Source organism: Misgurnus anguillicaudatus, chromosome 24 (genome assembly GCF_027580225.2).
Source record: "Misgurnus anguillicaudatus chromosome 24, ASM2758022v2, whole genome shotgun sequence".
NCBI lineage: Eukaryota > Metazoa > Chordata > Actinopteri > Cypriniformes > Cobitidae > Misgurnus > Misgurnus anguillicaudatus.
Window position 1 is genome coordinate 41,646,213 of NC_073360.2, and position 26,951 is coordinate 41,673,163.

Here is a 26,951-nt window from a genome sequence, read left to right on the forward strand (position 1 = left end):
GGTGTTTTTGAAAAAAACTACCCATATTTCAGAGGTGATAAAAGATAACTAATGGAGGTAGGCTGAAACGTCTTTTTGGTTTGAAAGCAGAAGGTCTATTTCTTTATTTGATATATTGTATGTTTTCTGGAAGACATTCAAATTTTGTGAAAATCATGAAAAATGGCAACTTTTTTTAAAACGCTGGCGGGGAAAGAGTTAAAGGTTCTGTCCAGTGTGAACTCTCTGATGGACTCTGAAGTGACTTGAATAAGCAAACGTCTTGTCACACTGAGAGCATTTGTAAGGTTTTTCACCTGTATGAACTCTCTGGTGCCTTAGTAAGGTATCCTTTACACTAAAACTCTTCCCACAGACACTACAGTGATGAGGTTTCTCTCCAGTATGAACTCTTTGATGAACTCTGAATTGAGATAACCAAGAGAAGCTCTTTCCACAGACACTACATTGATGTTGTTTCTTTCTAGAATGAACTGTTTGATGATCTCTTAATTGAGATAACCAAGAGAAGCTCTTTCCACAGACACTACAGTAATAAGGTTTCTCTCCAGTGTGAACTCTCTGATGGACTTTTAAGTGACATGAATAAGCAAACATCATGTCACACTGAGAGCATTTGAAAGGTTTTTCACCTGTATGAATTCTCATGTGACTTATTAAGGTATACTTTACACTAAAACTCTTCCCACAGACACTACAGTGATAAGGTTTCTCTCCCGTATGAACTCTTTGATGAACTCTGAATTTAGATAAATTAGAGAAACTCTTCCCACAGACACTACAGTGATGAAGTTTCTCTCCAGTATGAAGTCTCTGATGATCTCTGAATTGAGATGAATGAGTGAAGCTCTTTCCACATTGAGCACAGACGTAAGGTTTCTCTCCAGTGTGAACCCTCTGATGTTCTTTGAAGTGACCTGACTGAGAAAAAGTCTTGTCACACTGAGAGCATTTGTAAGGTTTTTCTCCTGTGTGAACTCTCTGATGGACCATCAGATTATATTTATGGCAGAAACGTTTATCACAGTATGAACACTGATATAGTTTCTCTTTAAAGTGAATATTCTGGTGTTTTTTTAATGAACTTGAATCCCTAAAGGTTTTGTCACATTCACTGCACTGATACGGTCTCTCATTGGTGTGTAAAAGCACATGAGTCTTCAGTTTATGTTTACAGCTAAATCTCTTCTCACAGTGAGGACACTCGTAAGGTTTTTCTCCTGTGTGAAGTCTCTGATGATTTTTAAGAGTGTGTTTGGTTTTGAAGTATTTTCCACATTCATTGCAGTTGAAAGGCTTTTCACCGCTGTGTATCCTCATGTGAACCTTTAGTTGAGAGGAAGAGACACAAATCCTCCCACACTGCTCACAGTGAAACTGCTTCTTCTTCTTCTCTCTGTGGTCTTCTGAATGAAGTTTCTTCTCTTGTAAGGTAGTAAAGCTGATCTCAGATCTGGTGAAGTGTTTCTTTTCTGTGTGTTTTCTCTCATGTCTCTCTAAATATCTCTGTGAGCTGAATGTCTTTCCACAGGTGATGCAGGAAAGAGTTTGTGCTGTCAGTCGCTCTTTTGATGTTGAGGACGTTATTTCTATATTCAAACATGAATCACTCTCCACATCTGAAAGAAACAAGAAACAATTAAATTGTCTTTTTACTCTTATTTACACAAAGAAGGATGAAGAATTGAGATTCTGTATCTTTTTCTAGATACACACATATAGACAGAAGACAGGTGTCAGTCCTGTTATTACAGCTGGGTCATTGCACATCAAATAAACTAAAATTTGTAAACATATGCAGGAATTTTATTATTTTTGTTAATATTTTATTAAAATAATAACAATATAACTAGTAATCAATTACAAAACATATAGGGGTGGTTTCCCAGACAGGGATTAGCTTAAGTCAGGACTAGGCCTTAGTTTAATTATAAAATATAACTAGTTTTAACAAACATGCCTTACTAAAAACTGATCCCTCCCACCGGGAAACGACTTGAACAACGTCACTCAGTCAAGCTGTGATCACCAGTAGTAAACATCAGAACAGAGATTTACCAAGATTTACAGAGATTTAGCTGAAAGCAGTGAACACAAAGCCTTGAAGGAATGAACACTTACAATTATGACTGATTGACGTCATTTACTTTCACAACAACATTTGGCATACGTTTCCCCTCCTGAGCCTTATTTCCCCTGGCCAAAAGTAGGGCTGTGCAATTAATCGTTATTCAATTTCAATTTTTGCACATTTCGATTGCAAAAACAATATAATCGAGGGAGATCGATTAGTGTGCCGCATTTATGTTATTTCGTTTTGAGTCATTAATCCGACGCGTCATAAGCAGCTGCGCCTCGCACACAAAGTAGAAATCCTCATGTATTTGTTCAGTTTTATGCTTTTCAAGGGAGCGGAGACAAACTATCCCTCACTTTAAAATATCAGCTGGATCGTGGCGCCGCTCTCCGTGCAGAGAGCTGCGCGCTCAGTCATCTGTTTAAAGTCAGGTCACCAGGTAATAATCATGTTTATGTTTGTAAAGTTATATGCATTTCAAGCGATCGTGTTTAAAATGTGAATCGCGTTCTGCTGGCACTTAAACACTACTGCTTTGACACGTGTAGCCTTCTGCAGCAACACTAAACAATGCATTAAATGTATGCAGGGCTTGACATTAACATCCGCCAAATGCGGGTATATTTCGGCTGCGACCGTTTGTGGAGACGCGCGCGCATTCAGCGGAGCGTTGCGGACCGAAGCGCCACCTTCCAGAGAGCGCGCGAGAGGTGATGGATTTGCGAATGCACAAGAGGACGCAGTCTGAGCGCATACACACTTCGGGAAAGATATAACAATTGCATGGAAGTGATTGGAGAGATATATGTTGCGTGCACATTCTCAGGGCAAGAGCGGAGAGAAATTCAGCGCATTCCTGAATGAACACGAAATCAAATGAAACCCGCCAGCTGAGAGGTTCGCGCATCATTTTAATGTAAGCTACTTTGGGCAACAATAATGCCCTCTCGACAGTTGTCATTAAAAGTCTTAAATCACTTTTAACAGAAAACATGATCAAGCATATAAAATACAATCTGCATAAACAAAAGTTGAAAGTAAAATTCATGTACATTTCTTGACTACAGTTGAGTACAGTTTTTATGCACCTAAATATATGATATGATCTATACTGATATACCTGGTATATACCAGCTAATGTTGTCCTAATTTGGTTGGTCAGACTGCATTTGAAATTCAATATGCATCTAATTTAGCTAAACTAAGTAAATTTGCTCAAATTAAAGTCATTTTAGGATGCCAAAGTCAAGTTTAATCATATCAAATGTATTTTACCAGCAACAAAATTGTGGCCTGTGAAAATGCTGAGTGGCTAGTAACTTTGGAAAACAACTAGCTACTTTGGCTGGTGAGCAAAAAAGTTAATGTCAAGCCCATGTATAAATGCATGTCTTTACAGTCATTTAAGTAATCGTGTTAAATAATCGAGATTAAGATTTTTATCAAAATAATCGGGATTATGATTTTTCCCATAACCGAGCAGCCCTAGCCAAAAGTGCTACCTAGTGCACATTAATTGCACAATAATTATTAGTTAGTATTTCTAAGGTTATAAGTAATTGTTGTAACAGCACACAGCGCATCTTGTTCAAATTCCGATCGGCTCAAACAGAAACCCGCTAGGCATATTGAAAGGAACAGTATGTAGGATTGTGGCCAAAACTGGTATTGCAATCAAAAAACTTGTGGCTAAAACTGGTACTGCAATCACACAACTGGTGGCCAATACATAAAATGACAACATAAACATCAGTTGAGGGCTTCAACTCCACTTTTTAAATGACAATATCCTGGCCAGACCACTGTTGTCAGTGATATAAGTATTTGAAATGAAAATGATTTCTTAATGTATAGTGACATATCGGCCATTTTATGATTAATTGATATAAATTTCTTACATACTGTTCCTTGAAATATATTCAAGCACTTCAAGAAATATAATCACTTTGACCCATAATAGGCGATGCTAAACGGCTAACATTCCAATGCCGACCGGCAGCATGAGCATGCTGTCATCCTTAAGATATTTATGTAACACCTCACACCATAAAAGTATAAATAAATGCTAACCCGCTCAACAAAAAGTCCGCCTTGTCAGTGTCGGTTTTCAGCGGTCAATGGCGGACCCTATATTCCGGCGTTCTTCACATTTTTTATCTCTGCTCTTTCCTCTACAGACTCTCTCTTTCTACCGACCTTTACTGTAGGGACAAGCAGGGGCTGCTTGCTGCTGTCGTTTTTTTTCTACATTTGTGAGCTGTTGCTACTTTGCTAGCTACCCTACACTGTCACAAATTTCATGGTTGCAGAAGGGGGCGGGGTGCGATAAGGTGGAGACGCGAGCGCAAGGTGGAGTTTCAAGTGGAGCGGGGATTGGATGAGAGCAGTTGACCAATGTATTGGTAAACTTCTCTGCTGCTATACACCAAATATAGTGAATGGATTTTTTTCATTCTTTTTTCTCTTCATTTTGTTACGATTTTACTGTAGAACCATAACCAACATCTAAACGAGGTTATTAATAATTAACAATTTTGAAATCGTAGACCATAGCTATAAGATGTGTCATTGCAAGTTGTTTTCAGTTTGAACAGCTCTTGTATTTATTTTAGTCTAGGACTAGTCTAATCCCTGTCTGGGAAACCACCCATTAACTCTTTCCCCGCCATTGACGAGATATCTCGTCAATTAAGAGAAAACTCGTCAATTAAGAGAAAACGCTTCCACGCCAATGACGAGTATTTCCGTCTTTCAGCAATACCGCTATTATCCACCAGGTGGCCCTTCCGCAACTTTTTAAACCCGGAAGTATTGCCCTATGGCAAGCTGCTGCATGTCCGTGTCTGTTTTAAAGATCACTCTGAATGGGATCTCTATGAAAAGTCTGTCACAAAAATGGATTTATCTCTGCTTTTTGCTCAAAATGTGGTGTTTTTGCAGAAACCTACCCATATTCAAAAGCTGATTACAAAGGAACTACTGAAGGTATGATGAACCTTTTTTTTTTTTTTTGAAAGCAGAGGGTCTGCTCCCCCACCTGGTACATTGTATGTTTATATATTCAAAGACTAACATTTTCTGGAAGGCATTAAACTTTTGTGAAAATCACGAAAAACGCTGGCGCTGGCTGGCAACTTTTTTTAAAAAACGCTGGCGGTGAGAGAGTTAATTAGGGGTGGGACAAAAAATTGATTCTTCGATGAATCGCGTTTCGGACGTGGGACGATTCTGAATTGATTCAGAAATTTACAAAAATAGATTCTTAAAAGTAAGTTTACAAAATAATACTGTGATGTTATCGGAACCAAAAGGTGTAACTCAACTGGGGGAGAGGTGCTGCACATGGACAACTTAAGAGAGCGCTCACTGCACGAGCACATAGCGGAGCTTACAAGAGCAGAAGAGAAAGAAATAAAATCTAGAACAGCCCTGTTTGACTCATTCTAAACTGCAAGAAAACAAGAAACACTTTGGGATAGTCTTTCTCTGCCTTTTCTCTGTTGAGTGAGCGGCAGGGAGAAACAGCGCATTTAATTTAATGACTCTTCTGACTGTGCTATAGCGTTTCCCTAAACCATCCACTGACTGTTTAGATATAACATGAATATACTTCTGTAAAAATATGCACATAGTTTGTTATTCAGTCGCTGGGTGCGCTGCATTATATAAATACAGTAATACTGCCAAAATCACTGTGTATATTGATGATTCTAGATGCTTAACGTTAATAAGTTCGTGGAAGTTAATGACGGTTAACATTCAGAATTAATATGTCACGTTTGATTACTATTTTTACTGGTTTTAATGTCGTACAACAGAATCAGGACATATATGAAGAGTTTCGTTGCAAAATGTGATAACTCAGTTTTTAACATTTTAGTCAAAACATGTTTATTATTATTTTATCATGTTATTATTTTGTTTTATGGTGCTACTTAGCTGTATTTTTTAAGTTACGAAGGTTTAAATCAAAACAAACCAACTGCAGTTGAATTGATATTAATTGGAATGCACAACCAAAAAACGACATTTCTGAAAAATAAAAAAAACGGAGTTATCTCGTTTTGCAACGAAACTCTTCATATGTATATAGACCATTTCAAATGATGTAAACATTACTGGTCCAGAAATGCTACCTGTTACAGTTTGTGACAGTTTTTTTTTTATTTCACATATATCATTACCTTTTAACATGTTTGTTTAACTTCAGTTAATTCAGGTTTATATGTTCCGTTGGTTTATTTTATCCCAATTTTTATCTAGTGTTAAAAAACTGAAACAGGAAGTACTTCTGGGCCAGTGTTGTTTACATCTTTTGAAATGGTCTATAAGAATGGCATTATTTATCCCTTAGTTAAATTAAAATACAGTATATGACAGTTCAGAGACTAGTAGCAAAAGTGCAAACATTAACCTGGCTTTGAGAGCAAATGAAACGTAATGACCTCACAGATATGCAAATTAGTACGTCAAGAATCAATTCTGAATTGAATCGGGACCCTAAGAATCGATTCTGAATCCCCCCCTGATTCCCACCCCAAATTATGCATGATTATTTTTGAGTAATCCACATTTTTGTAGGAGTTGTCAAACAGAGGAATATTTTTAATTTGTACAAATTACGATTTTCACAATCCTTGTTGCATTATATGATGACACTTCTAGAATAAGATTAAGTATTTTTAAAGGGATAGTTCACCTCAAATAATCACTTTTCCCTGTGTCATTCTAAACCCCCAAGTGCTCAGATAGTGTTCAGTAGAGATCGACCGATAATGATTTTTTTTTGGATGTTTATGTGCCCGATTACCGATCGCTGAACTAATTTTTCTTTACTGTTATACTACTTTTGACACGATTACTAGAGCTGGGGTAAATCACCATTTATTAAACGATTAATCGGGTGACTATTTTTCTGATTAGTCGACTAATCTAACGAATAATTGGATGATTAATCTAACGATTAGTTTCTGTTGCTTGATTAATAAAAACCATAATGTATCTCAAATAAATGCCAAAAACATTCTTAATTATATATTTTAAAGGTTGTATCAGTGATTTCACGCCAGGGGGTGGCCAAAGCTACTTTAGGGGGTCCATAGTCCATGAAAGAAAACGATGTGTAACTATGTATCAAGAAAGCATGAATGAATGCATTATAAAATGTAAACATAATAAAGGTGAATTAAAAAAAATTCTGCTGTATTTCTGTTGAAGGGATACAAAATTGAAAATTCTGTCATCATTTACTCACTCGTATGTTCTAAACCTGTATAAGTTTATTTTATTTTGATAAACACAAAATAAGATATTTTGATAAACGATGTTAAGCAAACAATTAATGGTATATCTATTAAATTCCATCATGTTGTTTTTATTCCTACTATGGAAGTCAATGGTTACAATCAGCTGCGTGCTTACCATCATTTATCAAAATATCTTATTTTGTGTTCATCAGAAAAAAGAAATTCGTACAGGTTTAGAACAACATTTTTCAGAATTTTAATTTTGTGTGAACTATCCCTTTAATTAAGCAAAAGATCAGGAAATCTAAACTTTATGATAAACCTTTAACTTATTTCAAATAGCAGAGCTCAACACAAAGGATGTTTGGCAAAAAAATTTAAAGTAAATGTGGATTAATCTTTATTTACGATAATAAAAACGTTTTCTTATTTTGATATTTAATTAACTTTAATGACAGAGACAGATTATGCTTATTATAAAACCGAATGCAATACAATGTTTATTCGTTTAAGACGTACAGTAACCAAATGTTTACTATAAAAAAACACAAAAAAATCAAATTTTTTTGCATATGAGCATTTGTTCATTTAAGCCAAAAAGACGCGAACATGAAGTCGTTTGCCTGTGCACCTGCGCTATCGGATATGCACGTCATGCTTTCAAGATCAATGTGCAATCCAGTCCAATTAACAATCAAATAATTAAAACACAGTGCTGGGTTTTGTTTTTAAAAAAAAATGCCAATCGTAGACTTTATTCAGTCCACAAAAAAATTACTATACACACACTTCCAGCCTATATATGCTGAAATCATGTAGTATTAGCAAGGTACGACTTCACTTACATCATTTTAAAGAAATTCCAATCACCGACATGGTGTGACTGTTGTGAGGTTTGACACTGGCTTTTTCTACCTAACAACAGCCGTCCCCGGTCGGAGATTGGTTGGAAAACTTTATTTTGAGTGGTTGGTGAAACCAATAGTTTTTGTGAGCAGATCTCAGAGCTCAGGCTGCCAACAGAGACACTGTTTTTTGACAGCCTGCTTATGGGACGGGCAGCTAGCGGATAGTTATGAAAGATTAGACGAATTTGATCATTATTTTTTTTTGGCCTTAAATTAAATGTTTTGGTCTCACATGTGCGTGTGGCGAGCTGTGTCGAAAAATCGACGAAAAAAAAATGTGACGTCGACGGCATTTTGACGCTTCGCTACAGGCATAACTATTACAACAATACTGGTCAACTGAACAAACCCTTATAATAATAACAATCACTCCCTTTTTGCATACAAAGTAATAAACAGAGCCTGACCAATTTAGCGGTTTGCCGATTTTATCGGAGATATGAGTATGTGGCAGATATATCTATCACCACATTTGTGAGTGATCATTGCAAAAAAAATTTTATATAGCATATATAATGTATATATTGTATTCTATGTACAGAACTGTAGTATATATACTGTAGTATATGCGTACTGTACTATAATATACACAATGAATACCGGACGATATTTTGTTATTGATCTTTTTCACTCCCTAATATCTGTATTGGCCCAAAAAATGCTTATCGGTCGGGCTCTAGTAATAAATAGAAGAGCGAAAGAGTGAAGAATAATATTAATGACTAATATCACTGAAATAATACATTGTCAGGAAAGTAACAAACCAAATAGCATATATATCATTGAATTTCTAAACTTGTATTTTGTCAGAATAATTCATATTTTGTTATAGTTTATGAAATGGCTGTTTATCTATGCATCAACTCATACATCAACTTTATCAAACTTGCTATAGCTCGCAGAGGTAATAAATATTTAATAAATGTCCACAGACATTTATTTAGATGTTTTTTAGCAAAATTTATCTGGTTAATGTTAATATAACTTAAGGTACATCTTAAAAGTTAGCTGAATGTGGTTCCTGTACTTCAGCCTTCATCCCGCAAGTGAACAGCAAGATGAAAGTGAGTTTAAAAGGCTACTAATAAGCATAAAAAATAAAAAAAATTAATATAGCATTTTTATTTCCCACAAGCATTCATTCATGTCCGTTTAATTCATGTAAAGCTACGTTTTTACTGTGAAAGGATTTGATGAATCCATTTTCCGTGACTCTGTGAGTTTCAATTCTTAGTCAAGCTGCATAGATTGCTTTTCAGGCATTCATAACACATCTTATCTGTGCATTAATGTCTGTTATGTTACATACATTGATTTATTAAAGCAAAGTAAGTATACTCAAAGTCATAGTCCTGTCGTAGTCTGCTCATGAACAACCAGGGAGGAGAACTAATTATTCTTTAAAAATTGTTTGTTTTGGTTTCTCTACAAAAGTGTTCTCGTCACTTCACAATATTATTATTGAACGACTGATGGACCTTTATGCCGATGTCCTTTCTTATTTTCTAAGGAAAGGATCGTGAAACAAACAAATCCAATGAGACAGACAGAAGCCTCCCGAATTTAATAAAAAATATCTAAAAATGTGTTCTGAAGACAATTGGAGCACTTGGGGGTTAAGGACGACACAGGAGTAAGTGATTTATGATCAAATTATCATTTTGGGGTGAACTAACCCTTTAAGCCCACATGCCTGTTGCTCAATAAGTATTAAAGACATCCTAAAATCCTTACACATTTTAGTACTTACTAGGGTTGCTCCAATTAGATACCATTTTACACAGTGCGAGCATTTTGTAACCCGTTGCTCATGTGTGACGTGCAGATTTGGATTTCTCTCTCTGCCTTTACAGAGATATGCGTATTTTCTATGAGGACGCGCTCCGGGCCTCAGCGCGATGCGTCTTCACATCCCTTTCAAAGAGCGTATACAACACATATCTATCGCGGACAATTGCATCCTCATGCCGAAAGTTTATTACTTGCATTCGTTTTAAAGTTTTGAAGGTTTAAACTTCCATTTTCCTCACAGCTGCTCTTGTTTGCGGACACCCGCCGCACGCATACACAGCAGCCTGTCATCAGTGCACGTGAAAAGAACGACTCTCTCACGTCTTAAAGCTACAGTATCTTAATTCATCTCTCAATAAAATTACTCTCTGCTCATCAGGGAAGAACTGTTTTACTTTATACGAATTCGTGTACATTTAATTCATACACTAAAGACTGTGAAGTGTTTTATTTTCATTACTTTTAACAGATATAAACCTTTTTAAAGGCATATTACATTTCTCTTTGCAAGAAGAAATATTCGTTGTGCTTATTTATTTGACTCTATTAAAACAATCATTTCTACAAATGGTGTAAACTCTGCTAGATTATAGATAAAACAAAGATTCCCATTCCACTGCCGTTCTGTGATCGGCAGATCATGATCTTGGTGATCGGTAATCGGCCCCAAAAATGCTGATTGGAGCATCTCTAGTACTTACACTTTTTGGTCTTTTTGGTCCATTAATTTAATTTGTGAGTTTGTGACTGAAAACCCAAAACATGTGCTCACATCACAGTTAAAAAATTTAAAACACAACAATTAAGGAGACATACCTGATGGAATAAAATCAGCATCGTCCTCTTCTGTGGGTTCAGTTTTGATTTCTGTGGGTTCAGTTTTGATTTCTGTGGGTTCAGTTTTGATTTCTGTGGGCTCAGTTTTGATTTCTGTGGGCTCAGTTTTGATTTCTGTGGGCTCAGTTTTGATTTCTGTGGGTTCAGTTTTAATCTTCATCACGAGGTTCATGCAGTCGATGAGTTTAACTGAACACATCTTCAGTTTGGTCTGCAGGATCTGCTGCTGTTCTCCAGCGTTACAGACAGAATCAAGAGACTCTGTGGAGGTTTGATCCTCCTGTAAGCTCTGTTTACTGTCACACACTGTAGTGCCCTGAGTGTCTGTGGGCTTTGACTCAGTATAACAGAGTAAAGTCAGACTGAGATCGGAGTCCTGTGTGTGTCTGGATTTCTCTTCAGAGAGTTTAGAGTCCAGCAGTGTCTGTGGTGTGCGGCTCTGATCTCTGCTCATCCACACTGAATCCAGACTCCCATCATCAGTCACATACACTGAAGATTCACAACAATCCACATCCTGACAACACAACATACACAGACAGTAAGATTAGAAATGATTTGATCATTTGTCTGATTCAGGTAAATGATGTTTAAGCTGTACAAACCTCTCGATTCATTGCTAAATCTCCTCTTAACCTCAGCATTGTCTCCAGTAACGCCACCTCTTTCTTCAGCTGAGAGATTTCTGTGATGAAATCATCAATATATCCAGCATGGACAGATCAGTTCCTACTCATTTACAGCACAGCACATTTTCAAGTTCTCAACACTAAAACACACAGAGACAAGACTCTGTTTATACTCAATGAAACACGCAAGAGAGAAAACACCGAGGATACACACAAAAAAATAACACGCGCGCTCTTTCTTTCTTTAGAGAGTTTATCTGTGGACTAAAGAGCTGCAGCGCCTCCTGCTGTACTGGAGACAGAAGACGCTCGCTGCTTTACAATAGATTTAGCAAAACAAATCATCACAAACTATTTTATTCACACATTTAAGTCAACGCTACAAAAAGAAGAAAGAGATCAAATGATTTGCTAAATAATGTAGTCTTTGATGTAAAAAGAAATGACAAATAAAACATTTCATTCACATTAACGGATCTTACCAGAGCAGTAGCCGCCTAGCTAACGTTATCTCTTGTTTTTACACCAATCAAACGCTTCTAACACCCTGTCTTCATATAGACTTTAAAATCGATCGAAAACCACTAAAATATTTGTTCTCTGATATTTAAGTTACTAAATGACGAAAGAAAGTAAAGAAATCTGTAAAATAATGTTTGTCTCTGAGGTAAAAGTAAACGACCGTGAGTGACGTGAGTTCGCAAGCGCGTTCTGGAGGAGCGTAGCAGAGAGAAGCGCGTGCTGCAGCAGTGGAGCGCGCACATCAGACTGGCGCTCTATGAAGGAATACATGGATTTAAAGAGGTTTTCACTTAATTTCCTCAAAAAATCCAATGGATATAGCAGCAGTAGTGAACAGTAGGTTATAAAATGAAACACAAAAAGAACCTGCAGGGAATGCCCTGCTGAAAAAAAAACAACAAAACCATTACAAAAATTCCAATGGTTTCCATTAAAATACCGATAGGAACCATGAGCGGTTACTCGTAAAACCAATACACTGTGTGTTTTGGGCCATATTCCATTACAACCAATAAAATTCCCATAATGGTTTTATTGTTTTTTTCAGCAGGGCTTTCTCTCTAGGTTATAAATTAAACATAAATATAACCTACAGAGAACGTTACCAGAATGTTGTTATTTGGTTTCCAAAAATAACCAAATGGTAACCACACGGGAACGTTGTGTGTGTGCCAGGAATGCATGTAATAATGCAGATAATGGTATGTGTGTCACTTTATAAACGTTGCAATGTTGAATCTGCGGAGGTCAGGTGACCAACAGGAAGATCGCACAGATCTCAGTTCTCACAAGTGCGTTCTGTGTTCTCGTGACCTTCTAAGTTCGCTCTTCCAAGGTCGCCTGGCAAGACCGATCTCCACGAGAACGCAAGTCTGTTCTTTCCATTCTTGGAATTGAGAAACAGCCCTAGATCCTCTACTTTTCCCTGTGGAAACTGGAAGTGTGACCTCTGATCTGTTTCTGAATTATCTGACTTTCTGCGTGTTGCATTTTAGAATACTGAATTTGGTTGTATACATCTTTTTATTTATCTTGAAAAACTGAATTTGTAAATATCTTTACAAATACGGAAATATTCAGTTTTATTAAATTACACTTGTCTATAATTTAATTCTAGCTCCATAGTGGAAGTGTGACTTTGGATGGCGATTTAAATGGAGAGTGGGATCATGATTTCAGTGCTAGTAAAGTTTTTCAAAAGCAAATACCCTGCCCTTAAATGTAAAACTTGCATTTTATAGTCAGGAGTTTTATTTATAGGACCTACATTTATAGTCAGGTTTACTTATTCTCCCTTATAAAAAACAAACATTCAGTAAAGCAGATTGATTGCCTACAAATACATGGCTATCATACCGTAGCAAAACAGTTTCTTTTCTATTGTCCTGGTAGGTTGTTATTTTCTATTTTTCATATTACTCATGTTTTAAGATTATGAATTCTACTGTTTCCCTTTTCCCCTAAAATAAAAGAATATGAAGAAATTATTTTAAATTATTCTTTCTTGAATGTGCAAATGAAAGTGGTTGAAGTTTAAAGCCTTTATTTTCATCTGTATACTGTAGCTGTACAATGACTTTGTTATTTTTACAACATTACATTTAACTGTGATTGTCATTAAAATACTAATAATAAAGTAGAAAGAAACCTTTTATACAATATATGGTGTCTGTGCAGTGAAAGTGTGACATGCTTGCATATAGGCCTATAGCAGAAGGCAGGAGACGTAATCATTCTAAAAATGAACAAAGAATATACTGAATAATCTGAACACTTTCTTTCTCAGTGTGTTTCTATCCAAGCCAAGTTAATGGACAATTAATGACATTATGGTCCCATGACATTAAGACTTTGAAACCAATTCTTAAAATCACATAGCACACAACATAAAATAAACGAGTTTGACACATTACAAAAGAGTTTATAAAAGAGATAAATGTGATACAAAAATGATAAATGTGTCAATAAAATATGAAAAACAACACTATTGTATAAAGATACAGTATGTTGGCTTGCTGCCTGAAAATAAACCACACAAATACATTCACACAGCACTCTGGTCACAGAAAATACCCATACAATTGGCAGACAAGCTTCTGTGTGAATGCAAACATGTCCCGTAGATCTTCTGGGATCGTTCTTGGAAAGAAGACCCCTTAACATTGCCGTAAGATACCCGGGAAAAATCTCAGTGTGAAAAGACACAAAAACAAAGCCGTTATGGACGTCTTGTAGTGAGGACGCGCGTGTCATCATCACAACAATTAAGTTCTGATTCAGCTCTTTAAAACAAGAGATTTACATGCAGATCAATATTCATGAGGAATGACAGCAAACATGACTGAAGCCGATATCATGCAAGTTAGCTCGTCAGTATTTGCGCTGAAGCAGAGATCATTCAGCAGCATAAAAGTATATCGTGTCACATGCTCATATGAGCTTATAATAAACAAAAATGCCTGCGCGTCATTGCAACAAAATATATTGTTTAGCTCCTCAAAACAGGGTTTTTAAATGCACATTAACAATCACAATGAGAAATGTAGAGATCAGGGAGCTTTTAAAATATCCACTCTGAAGCTGAGATCACTCACCAGCATAGAATGGAGCGTCACATGCTCCTTTATAATCTTATCCTAAACAAAAACACGCTGCTAGGTGCATTTGATTAGCTGTCGTTCGGATGTTTATTATTTGTACATTTTAACCGCCATACACGGATAACCCCCCATAGATTATTAGGCCCAATTCTATTTTATACGCCTTAACCCTTAGCCTTGTCTCTTAAATGGTAAATGGACTGCATTCATAGCGCTTTCATAGACCAATGGCCACCCAAAGCGCTTTACAATTTACCTCACATTCACTCACACATTCATACACCGACAGCGGTGTCAGCCATGCAAGGCGCCATCCAGCTCGTTGGAAGCAGCTGGGGTTAGGCGTCTTGCTCAAGGACACCTCGACACTTGGTTAGGTGGAGCCGGGGATTGAACCACCAACCTTCTGATTTGTAGACAACCTACATGAACCACTGAGCTACTGCCGCCCATTAGCCTTGTCTCTTAAAACGGTGTGAAAAGGGGAAGGGTTAAAAATATTCCCCTAAGTAATGGGACACAACTACTACACTGTCATATGACATCATAGGTCCTACGTCAAAGTAGATGCAATGTTTATCACATTGCCGCCTTTACCTGCATTCATACAAGTTACAGCCTAACTGTCATTCACACGGGGTGAAAGTGTTAACGCTTGACGGAAGGCTTGTCTGAAGCGTGGCCAACAGCCAATCACAGTGGCCGCAACACATGATCCAGTCTTCCATGAACGTAATTGGCTGGCTCTGCCTAGGTTATTTGCATAAGGCGATCTGATGGGCTGACACACGCATTGCTGCTTGAAAAGTTGAGAAATGTTCAACTTCTGCCTCGAGCAATGACACTGACGATTTGTTAGCAATTTAGATGCTTGTATCTTCAGTCTATTATCCACGTTCCGGTTTTCCACCACTGCTGTAGTGAAAAAAAAAACGCTTCCCTGCCAATGACAAGTAATTCCTGCTTTCCAAAATACCCCTATTATCCACCAGGTGGTGCTCTGCCGCAATTTATACAACTCAGAAGTATTGCCCTAGTGCAAACAGCTGTATGTCCGTGTATGTTTTTGAGGATTGTTCTGAATCGGATCTCCATCAAAAGTCCTTGGTGTTTTTCAAGAAACCTACCCATATTTGACAGGTGATAAAAGAGAACCAATGAAGGTAGGATGAAACGTCTTTTTTTAATTGAAAGCAGAGGGTCTATTTCTTTATTTGATATATTGTATGTTTTCTGGAAGACATTAAACTTTGGTGAAAATCTTAAAAAAATGCTGGCGCTGGCTGGAAACTTTTTTTTTTAATGCTGGCAGGGAAAGAGTTAAAGGTTCTGTCCAGCGTGAACTCTCTGATGGGCTTTGAAGTGACTTGAAGAAGCAAACGCCTTGTCACACTGAGAGCATTTGTAAGGTTTTTCACCTGTATGAATTCTCTTGTGATTTATTAAGTTTGACTGGTTACTAAAACTCTTCCCACAGACACTACAGTGATAAGGTTTCTCTCCAGTATGAACTGTTTGATGATCTCTTAATTGAGATGAATTAGAGAAGCTCTTCCCACAGACACAGTAATAAGGTTTCTCTCCAGTATGAACTCTCTGATGGGCTTTGAAGTGACCTGAATAAGCAAACGTCTTGTCACACTGAGAGCATTTGAAAGGTTTTTCACCTGTATGAATTCTCTTGTGACATAGTAAGGTACCCTTTGCAGTAAAACTCTTCCCACAGACACTACAGTGATAAGGTTTATCTCCAGTATGAACACTTTGATGAAATCTTAATTGAGATGACCTAGAAAAGCTCTTTCCACAGAGACTACAGTGATGAAGTTTCTCTCTAGTATGAACTATTTGATGAACTCTTAATTGAGTTGACCTAGAGAAGCTCTTTCCACAGACACTACAGTGATGAAGTTTCTCTCCAGTATGAACTGTTTGATGATCTCTCAATTGAGTTGACCTAGAGAAGCTCTTTCCACAGACACTACAGTGATGAGGTTTCTCTCCAGTATGAATTCTCTGATGGGCTTTTAAGTTAGACGAATAAGTAAACGTCTTGTCACACTGAGAGCATTTGAAAGGTTTTTCACCTGTATGAATTCTCTGGTGCTTTAGTAATGAAGTCTGTTGACTGAAACTCTTCCCACAGAGACTACAGTGATGAGGTTTCTCTCCAGTATGAACTCTCTGATGGGCTTTTAAGTTAGACGAATAAGTAAACGTCTTGTCACACTGAGAGCATTTGAAAGGTTTTTCACCTGTATGAATTCTCTTGTGACTTAGTAAGGTATGCTTTAGACTAAAACTCTTCCCACAGACAATAGAGTGATAAGGTTTCTCTCCAGTGTGAACTCTCTGATGGACCATCAGATAATATTTATTACAGAAACATTTATCACAGTGTGAACACTGATAGAGTTTCTCTTTAAAGTGAATAGTCTGGTGCTTTTTTAATGAACTTGAATCCCTAAAGGTTTTGTCACATTCACTGCACTGATACGGTCTCTCATTGGTGTGTAAAAGCACATGTGTCTTCAGAACACGTTTAGAGCTAAATCTCTTCTCACAGTGAGGACACTCGTAAGGTTTTTCTCCTGTATGAACTCTTAGATGGACCATCAGCTTATAGTTATGAGAAAAACGTTTATCACAGTGTGAACACTGATAGAGTTTCTCTTTAAAGTGAATATTCTGGTGTTTTTTTAATGAACCTGAATCCGTAAAGGTTTTGTCACATTCACTGCACTGATACGGTCTCTCATTGGTGTGTAAAAGCACATGTGTCTTCAGAACACGTTTAGCACTAAATCTCTTCTCACAGTGAGGACACTCGTAAGGTTTTTCTCCAGTATGAACTCTTTGATGAACTTTAAGATTGTCTTTGGTTCTGAAGTATTTTCCACATTCAGTGCAGTTGAAAGGCTTTTCACCGCTGTGTGTCCTCATGTGAATATTTAGTTTAGAGGAAGAGACAAAAATCCTCCCACACTGCTCACATTGAAACTGCTTCTTCTTCTTCTCTTTGTGGTCTTCTGAATGAAGTTTCTTCTCTTGTAAGGTAGTAAAGCTGATCTCAGATCTGGTGAAGAGTTTCTGTTCTGTGTGTTTTCTCTCATGTCTCTCTAAATGTCTCTGTGAGCTTAATGTCTTTCCCCAGGTGATGCAGGAAAGAGTTTGTGCTGTCAGTCGCTCTTTTGATGTTGAGGAAGTTATTTCTATATCCAAACATGAATCACTCTTCACATCTGAAAGAAACACGAAACAATTAAATTGTGAATGAAGAAGTGAAATCCTGTTTTTTTCCCCTCTAGATTCACACATATAGACAGAAGAAAGGTGTCAGTCCTGTTATTACAGCTGGGTCATTGCACATCAAATAAACCAAAATTTGTAAACATATGCAGCAATTTTTTTTATATTTTATTAAAATAATAACAATATATAAAGTAATGACTTTTCTGACCCCGACATGTGCAGTGGGAACCGCCTGTGACGTGAACTGTGAAGGGGTTAAAGCAATATAAACACGAGTTTAAAAGGCAACTAATAAGCCTAAATAACATACAGTTGAAGGAAAAAGTATGTGAACCCTTTGGGCTTACTTGGATTTCTTCATAAATTGGTCATAAAATGTGTTCTGATCTTCATGTAAGTCAAAACTATAGAGAAACACAGTCTGCTTGAGATTGGATGTGTTGATTAAAGCTGCCCTGTCCAATAAAAACACACACCAGTTTTGAGTTTGCTGTTCTGAAGAAGCATTGTCTGATGTGAACCATGCTTCGCACAAAAGAGCTCTCAGAAGGCCTACGATCAAGAATTGTTGACTTACATAAAGCTGGAAAGGCTACAAAAGTATATCTAAAAGCCTTGATGTCCATGTGTCCACGGTAAGACAGATTGTCTACAAATGGAGAAAGTTCAGCACTGTTGCTACACTCCCTAGGCATGGCCGTCCTTTAAAGATGACTGCAAGAGCACAGCGCAGAATACTCAATGAGGTGAAGAAGAATCCTAGAGTGTCAGCTAAAGACTTACAGAAATCTCTGGCACATGCTAACATTTTTGTTGACAAATCTACAATAAGGAAAACATAAAAAAAAGAATGGACTTCATGGGAGGACACCACGGAGGAAGCCACTGCTGTCCAAAAAAAAACATTGCAGCATGTTTGAAGTTTGCAAAAGAGCACCTGGATGTTCCACAGCCCTACTGGCAAAACATTCTGTGGACAGATGAAACCAAAATTGAGTTGTTTGGAAAGAACACACAACGCTATGTTTGGAGAACAAAAGGTACAGCACACCAACATCAAAACCTAATGCCAACTGTGAAATATGGTGGAGGGGCCATCATGGTTTGGGGCTGCTTTGCTGCCTCAGGCCCTGGACGGATTACTGTCATCGATGAAAAAATGAATTCCAAAGTTTATCAAGACATTTTGCAGGAAAACTTAAGACCATCTGTCCGCCAACTGAGGCTTAAAAGAGGATGGACGATGCAACAGGACAACGACCCAAAGCATAGAAGTAAATCAACAACAAAAGACTTCAACAGAAGAAAATACGCCTTCTGGAGTGGCCCAGTCAGAGTCCTGGGGCCTCATTTATCAAGCGTGCGTATGCACAGAAGTGTGCGTAAAGTGTGCGTAGGAACAGTTTTATGCAAAGTGTGGAATTTATCAAATTGCACTTATACTTAGAAATGTGTGTAAATATACGCACACCTCGGAGTATGCATAAGCAGAGCATCTAGTGGTAGAATAGCGATACTACACAGGACCCTGTTCCAGTGAGTATAAAGAAGTGTCTATTTATTATCCTCAAGCAGGTGTTAAAAATGATTAATGTTAGTATGGTAACAGTAAATAAGTATAATGATTTATTTGTGATATGTATCTGTATCTGTGAAAGCACATGTGATTTGTATTAATGAAGTCTTTGTCAAATGGTTGACACAGTGCAATGGCTTATTTTGCGTTATTGGAAGACTTGGCAAATAATCCATTCCACCGGTAGCGCGTTTTCAAAGATCGCGCCAATGATGCTGGTTATATATGCTGCTGTCCAAGGTGGAAAGTTGTCTGTCCTCCTCCAGTTGCACTCGTTTCACGTCGGTGTGCTGTGACGTGTTTTTTTTTTTTTTTGGCTGATCATTTAATGTCAAACGACTTTTTTATTTCTAAAAGTGTTCTCATACCCAACGGAATTAAACTCACTGGTAACATGTTCCCATGCAGATTTGTTTTCTTTTGTTAGTCATTCCTCCCATACTAAGTGAACCAAACAGGATGTGTTATTAGGATTTAACCTCATCCACCAGTAACTCAATTTCTGCGTCTGTAAAGTTTCTCTTTTTCGCTCTCTTTGCCATTATTGCGATGAGGGAAAAAGCACAACCATGTGACTTATAACGGGAGGTGTTGTCACCATATATGGTTTATTCGAGGCGTTTCGGAATGCAAATGACTATGAACGTGCACGAGCATGGTGCTTAAGAACAAGTGGGATTTATCATCAAGGATTACTTACTGATGTTCAGAGGTGGAAAGTAACGAATTACATTTACTCACATTACTGTAATTGAGTAGTTTTCTTGTGTATTTTTACTTTTTTGAGTAGTTTTTAAAATCAGTACTTTTACTTTTACTTAAGTATGTTTTATTTAAAGTATTGTACTTCGCTACATTTTAAATCATATCCGTTACTGAGTAAAAAAATATTTTAAAAAGCAAGGTGATAAAGACGACCACTTTCCACTGACGCGAAGCGAGGTTTCATTTCTATGAAAGGTAGGATTCATGCTCTTAAGTACGAAATTGCACGACGCAAGTCAAACACAACTTCAAAACGTCCTCGAGAATGCGCAGGTCATTAGACATTGCAGAGCGAGAGAGAGCGAGAGAGAGCGAGAGAGAGAGCGAGAGAGAGAGAGAGAGAGAGAGCGAGAGAGAGAGAGCGCGAGAGAGAGAGAGAGAAGAATAAAGGTCATCAGATCCCCAGGTCAGGGAAGTAAGAAGATAATAAACATGTCAAATGTATATAGACATGGCACTCATCTCATTATATGCTCATTTAAACTAGATTTAGGGGCGGTTTCCTGTACAGGGATTAGATTAGTCCTAGACTAAAACATTTTTAAGAGCTGTCCAAACTGAAAACAACTTGCACATCAGTGCCCTTTGTTTTGCCTCAAAATGCACACAGGTAATGTTTTTAGTAACACATGTTTGTTAAAACTAGTTATATTTCTTAATTAAACTATGGCCTAGTCCTGGATTAAGCTAATCCCTGTCTGGGAAACCGCCCCATATAGTTTAATAAAATAATGTATTTTACCAGCAATACATTAATTACAACCTTACTATAGTGATTGTATTTACAAGCTGCTGACCACCTTCAAAAGTGCATAACTCACATGTAAAAATCATTAAACAATTCCATAAATGTTTCTTACTTTTAAAAAGCTTTTTATTTTATTAACTTTTTGTTATTGCCCTTTAATTGTAAAGATGTTCCTACAATTAAAAACAACTAGTTTGAGATGTATATTCCCTTGTCGTTTTTGAACTATACTAGAATCCTCCACCTCTTCCCACTGTAAAAAAGTAACTTTTACTCTGAGTAAAGATAAAATGACTTACTTTTTACTTTTACTTGAGTAGATTTTTAGACAAGTAACTTTACTTTTACTTAAGTAAAATATTATTAAAGTAACTTTACTTTTACTTGAGTACAATATTTTAGTACTTTTTCCACCTCTGCTGATGTGCGTACGAACCACGTGCGCACGTTTGATAAATCCCGATTTTTTTGTACTTAGGCACATTCTAAATTTCATTCGTAGGTACAAATTAGGGCTGTCACTTTTGTGAAAAAAATCATTTTCGATTTTTAATATATAAGTGTTCATTGAATCGATTGTAACATCGATTTTCCATGTCTAAAAAAGACGTTTCCATTTAATGCCAAATAACAGACAAATGTAAAGAGAGCGCCTGAAACGCACAAGTCAGCAATATTTCTTATTCATTGTCATTAAGTTTCGTGCAGAATAAAAAACAGCAACAGTAGTGCAACATTCTCTAAAAAAATATGCAGAGTGGACTGCTGCCATAAATGAAAAACATTACTGCAGGCTTTAACCGGCTGCTTTTATGATTTAGGCAATTCAAAATGTATTTTAAATAATGATTCGATCCATTTCAAACAACTGTTCAAAAATGAAACTTTAAATAGACTTACTTGAAGTCAGTGGCGGCGCCAGGGAGGAGCTAGGTGGTGCTGTAGCTCCGGCTATAATATCCATAGCACCCGCCCAGCACCCCCAAGAAATGTCTGTAATTTTTTATATTTATATTTTAATGTCATGTTTGAATAGTGTTTTCATATTGTTAAAAAGGGGAGTTAAATAATAATTTAAAAACATATTTAGCTAAAATATCATGACGCCAAAACATGTGATCTTCTTTGGCCAATGGGTGCAGCGCTCGGTGAACTTTTGACCTTAACGCACGGCAGTTTGTTTTTGAAAGCGAGTTTAGAAATTTAGCCGAGTAAAATACACCAAAATGGATACACCAAAAACTACCCGAGGAACAGCAGTGGACACACTATAGGACCAGTAATCTGGCACTTTTGGCTATAAATACGGAGAGAATGAGGACCCTTGACTGCGTCAACATCAGTAATGATGCTGTTTTGTTGTGAAGACGTCTATGATAAGTGCTTGATTTTTCCCCTCTGTTGGCTATTACAAATTGAATTAATTTGGTGTTTAAAGAACAAATCTTGTCTCTGCATTGTTACATCTATAGGGTGCCCATACTTGTCACCCCTCCCGGACACGTCCTGTCCAGGACCCCGGTGCGTCCCCCGGAAGCCGCACCCGTTGACCGCATACGCCATTCAGTTAAAAACATAAGATATACAATCGTAGTTTAATTCTAACCTTAAAATGTAACGGTTGCTTTTCTGTAATAATAATAATAATCCTCTATGACGTATGCAGCAGACAAATACGACTTCCAGAAGATGCACCCGAAATCCTGGACAGGACGCGTCCGGGTCCGGTAAGAATGGCACGTATGGTCACCCTATGATGCCCCAACAATAGAAACAATGCTGATTCATCACTAGTGTTGGTAACTGGCTGTGTGATTTCGTGATCTGAGTCGAAGTGTGCACAGTGTCTGTTGCTGCGTTTGCTGCTCCGTTGTATTCAGGGCTAGACTGTGACAGATCTGTGAAATATTATTTTCAGAGGTTTACATTGGCAGGCTTATGTATGTTGTTTCTATAGCCCTTGTGTTAAATACTTTTACATAGTCGTGGAACAAGTATAGGCTAGTTAATGCGGGCGTGTACGCGTGTATAAAGGGTGGTCCGATGCGACCTCCTTAATGAAACGCCCCAAAATGTAAAGCACCTTCTCTTAAGTGTTGAGCATCCCCATAGCACCTGCATCAGAAAATCTCTGGAGCCGCCACTGCTTGAAGTTGAGAACATGCTGTGTATTTTTTTTATTAAACGTAACCGACACTTAGGCGGCACTAGGCAGGCATAATGAAATGCGCAAAAAGACTAGGGCCATTACAAATTATTGGTCAGGAAAACAAGTCGATCAACATTTTAGGGGTCAAGAGCAGAGCGCTTTTCATTCACTATATGTCCATCTGTTGAGAAGACGCACTCCGACCGCACTGATGTCCATGGGAAACTCGGGTACTTCGTTGCCAGCTGCGTATTTCGTACTGCCAATCTTCCATCACAAAAGCGGGTCGCTGTCAGCTCGCAAGGGTGGCTCCTTGTCATAACTCATCATCTCCTGTAAAGTCACAATTTCGACGCTGTCTCGTGTTGCACAGGTTTATTGACGTTGTCCTCCATTTTCTTTGCAAAACACTAGATGCAGCTATTGAAAGCGTGAAACTATAGGTGCGTAAAATTGCTGGGTATTTTCGGTCTAGCTTTCGCACACCTACTGCACTTTCGGGATTCTTTATTTTCTTTTTCTGCTTGTTTGTGAGTTTTGTTACATCTATATTTTAACTGTTTAATTCTTTTAAAATTAATAGTGTACATATTTGGTTAAAATCGATTGCCTATTTTCGTTTTCGAAACGTTTTTTGGTTGGTCCGATCGATTGTGCGATCGATTTTCGAACGAAAAGTGACAGCCCTAGTACAAATATAGAATTTTATTGAGATGCTGTGGCATGACCTCAAGAGAGCGATTCACACCAGACATCCCAAGAATATTGCTGAACTGAAACACTTTTGTAAAGAGGAATCGTCCTTAATTTCTCCTGACCGTTGTGCAGGTCTGATCTGCAACTATAGGAAATGTTTGGTTTAGGTTATTGCTGCCAAAGGAGGGTCAACCAGTTATTAAACCCAAAGGTTCACATACTTTTTCCACCCTGCACTATGAATGTTTACATGTTGTGTTCAAGAAAAACATGAAAACGTATAATGTTTGTTCGGTATAAGTTTAAGCAGACTGTGTTTCTCTATTGTTGTGACTTACATGAAGATCAGAACACATTTTATGACCAATTTATGAAGAAATCCAAGTAAGCCCAAAGGGTTCACATACTTTTTCTTTCAACCGTCAGGGCTCTAGACTAACTTTTTGCACTGGTTGCACTGGTGCACCTTAATTTTTGACCGCATCGAATTTATAGTTGACCCAATAATGAAAATTCTGTCATAATTTACTCACTCTCATGTTGTTACAAACCTGTGTAAATGTCTTTGTTCTGGTGAACATGAATGAAAATATTTTGAGGAATGTTTGTAACCAAACCATTCATAAGCCCCATTCACTTGAAGGGGGCTCATGCTTGGTTTGCTTATTAACATTCCTTAAAATATCTTGCTTCGTGTTTATCAGAACAAAGAAATTTATACAGGTTTGTACCAAAATGAGGGAGAGTTAATGATGACAGAATTGTCCTTTTTGGTGAACTGTCCCTTTAACACCGCAAGTTTAGTGCCCATGGTGGTTTAATACAGAATATAAACATGTAGGCTATTTTATAATTTTCAGGATGTCATTCCATTTTCCCTATACGAGTCATGCACAGTCCTGTTTGATAACTCCCATCCGCGCAGGGTCCGAAATAAACTTTTTGGCTCACCTGCCACGGGGACTGGTAGATGAAAAAATCCACCAGCCAAGCATATTTCTTACCGGCCAGAATAATAAACAGCCTTTTTTTGTCACATGTATATTAATTTAATTTGCTGTATTCATGGCAGGGCTCGCAAAATTTCAAAATCGCTGGTAGCCCTTCGGGCAGGCACTCTTCAGTTTTTGGTAGCCCGAAAGTAGCCCAAATAAAAAATACATTACTTTTAATGTAGAATATTAAGACAAAACATCTATCAAAACACAAATAACACACATCAATTTTCAGTACATATCAATCATCAGTACAATTTTTTCTTCTAACCGAAGTGAAATATCTATAAACTTTAGATTCTGAATCTGAAATATTAACTGAAGTCACAGATAAGAAAATGCCACTTGACTTTGTGGGCATAGCACAGGCTTATTCAATTAGTTTTACCACAGGCCAAATTTTGCCAATACAAAGCCAATAGGTCCTCTAACCACAATGTTTAATCTGCTATTCTTGTTGTTGTTTTGATGCTGTTTTTTTAACAAACAAAAGACTGGATTTCCATGTAACCAACTTTTCCTGCTCATCCAACACCAGATATACTCACCATTTAAAAGTGGTTTAGTGGGTCACAAAACTCGTGTGCTGCGTCCGAAACCGCCTACTACATACTATATAGTACGCGAAACGCAGTAGGCGAGGCGAGTAGTATGTCCGAATACATAGTATTCGAAAAACAGTATGCGAAAAGTACCCGGATGACCTACTACTTCCGGTTAGATTTTGCAGTGTGCATAAGATGGACGCTTCGCTATCCCATGATGCCCCGGACGAGGAGTTATCCAACGAAGAAGAAGAGGCACGCGGCTGTTGTTTCGCGCTGGAATGACATGACGTGATGACGACGTATGTCACGTGATGTAGCAACATGGCGGATGTAGTACGTCCGAATGTCATTCATACTACCAGGATTCATACTATACAGTACCTACTGTTTTAACGGCAAGTAAGTAGGTACTTCATCTAATTCAGTACCTACTATACAGTATGCGGTTTCTGACGCAGCCACAGTTTAGATCATCCAGTTACAGATTGGATAATTTTTTCGGTCAGAAAAACAGGGGCTACTGTCGGTTTAAGAGTCACTCTCTTCACTGCCTGTACAATCTATACTTTAAAGCTTGCTGCGAGAGATTTAATTTTCTTACGTGAGGATAGTAATGACTGACAGGACAAAGTTGTTTGGGCTGGGCCGGTTTGGATTTTTCTTACCGCGGTCAGTAATCAACAAATTCCCGCGGTTTTGCGGTTTATTGGCAAGACAACGAGTTAAATAACATGCATGACTTATTTATGTTCAATAAACAACATGTGCAAATTACTTAAGGAACATGTAAAGTGAATATTATTTCCTTCCACATTTCTTCAAGCAATTTCAACATTTAACAACTTGAACAATTAATATTATCAGTTTAAAATTATAACGCATTGTGCGTGTCCACACTTACGTGCCTACAGACATTTCGCCACTTTTCTATCCTTAATTTATGAATGGCCTGTAAATGACGCAAATTATTGCTGCCCTGACGGTCTGGTAAAATAACCATTTGTATGAGAAATCACTTGTACTGCATATGTGTCCATGCTTGAGTATAGCTTGGAGCTGCACGGAGACGCGTGTGTGTGCGCAAAACGACACGGGCAGTCCGCGTCCGTCTCGCGCGCGCCCGGGCAGTCCGCGTCCGTCTTGCTGACAATTATTCTTAGTTAATTGTAAATTGATGTAATATGCTTATGACTTGCGAATGTAATGCTCAGTTAATTTAAATAAACCAGGGTTGATGACGTATGCAGCCTGCGACCTGCGTAGACTGAATCCTTCCGCCGCAGGCCGTGTTACCTGCGATCTAATGCTTTGATTTGAAAGCCTGTTGAAGACATATTCTCGAGGACATTAAAACAAGTCGCCAAGAAAGCGAAACGGGGATTTTAAACAACAACACAACAGGAAAAACATCAAGACCAAATTCAATATTGGAGTTAGTTTTCCAAGATGGGGCTCAATGGACACTGAAGTTGCTAAGTTACTTTATATCTTCACCACAGGTAATTCAGCATATTCGTTTACATCTATACAGTCTATGTTGTAAACTTGAAGTTTTATAGTTCCTTGGCTAACTATAGCATGGTTATGCAGTTAGTGTAAACACGCATGTGGT

General features: G+C 37.7%; 1 protein-coding gene across 5 annotated transcripts in view; it reads right to left on the minus strand.

The window, feature by feature from the left end:
- Positions 1–26,951, minus strand: part of LOC129437097 (uncharacterized) — a 524,696-nt gene that overhangs the window by 19,918 nt on the left and 477,827 nt on the right. For 3 of the 5 annotated variants that reach the window (XR_012367448.1, XR_012367446.1, XR_012367447.1), the window contains 2 exons: positions 11,971–17,852; positions 11,512–11,544 (listed from right to left, as the gene is read on the minus strand). The exons of 1 other annotated variant lie outside the window; for it this stretch is intronic. Coding sequence is in view for 1 of the 4 variants with exons in the window: in XM_073862487.1 (XP_073718588.1) it covers positions 212–1,619; positions 10,839–11,376; positions 11,465–11,503 (1,985 nt within the window). In the remaining 3 variants the exon portion in view is untranslated. Of the gene's footprint in view, positions 1–211; positions 1,620–10,838; positions 11,377–11,464; positions 11,629–11,970; positions 17,853–26,951 lie in introns of those variants that run through there. One more of the 5 variants, XM_073862487.1, reaches the window with a different exon arrangement.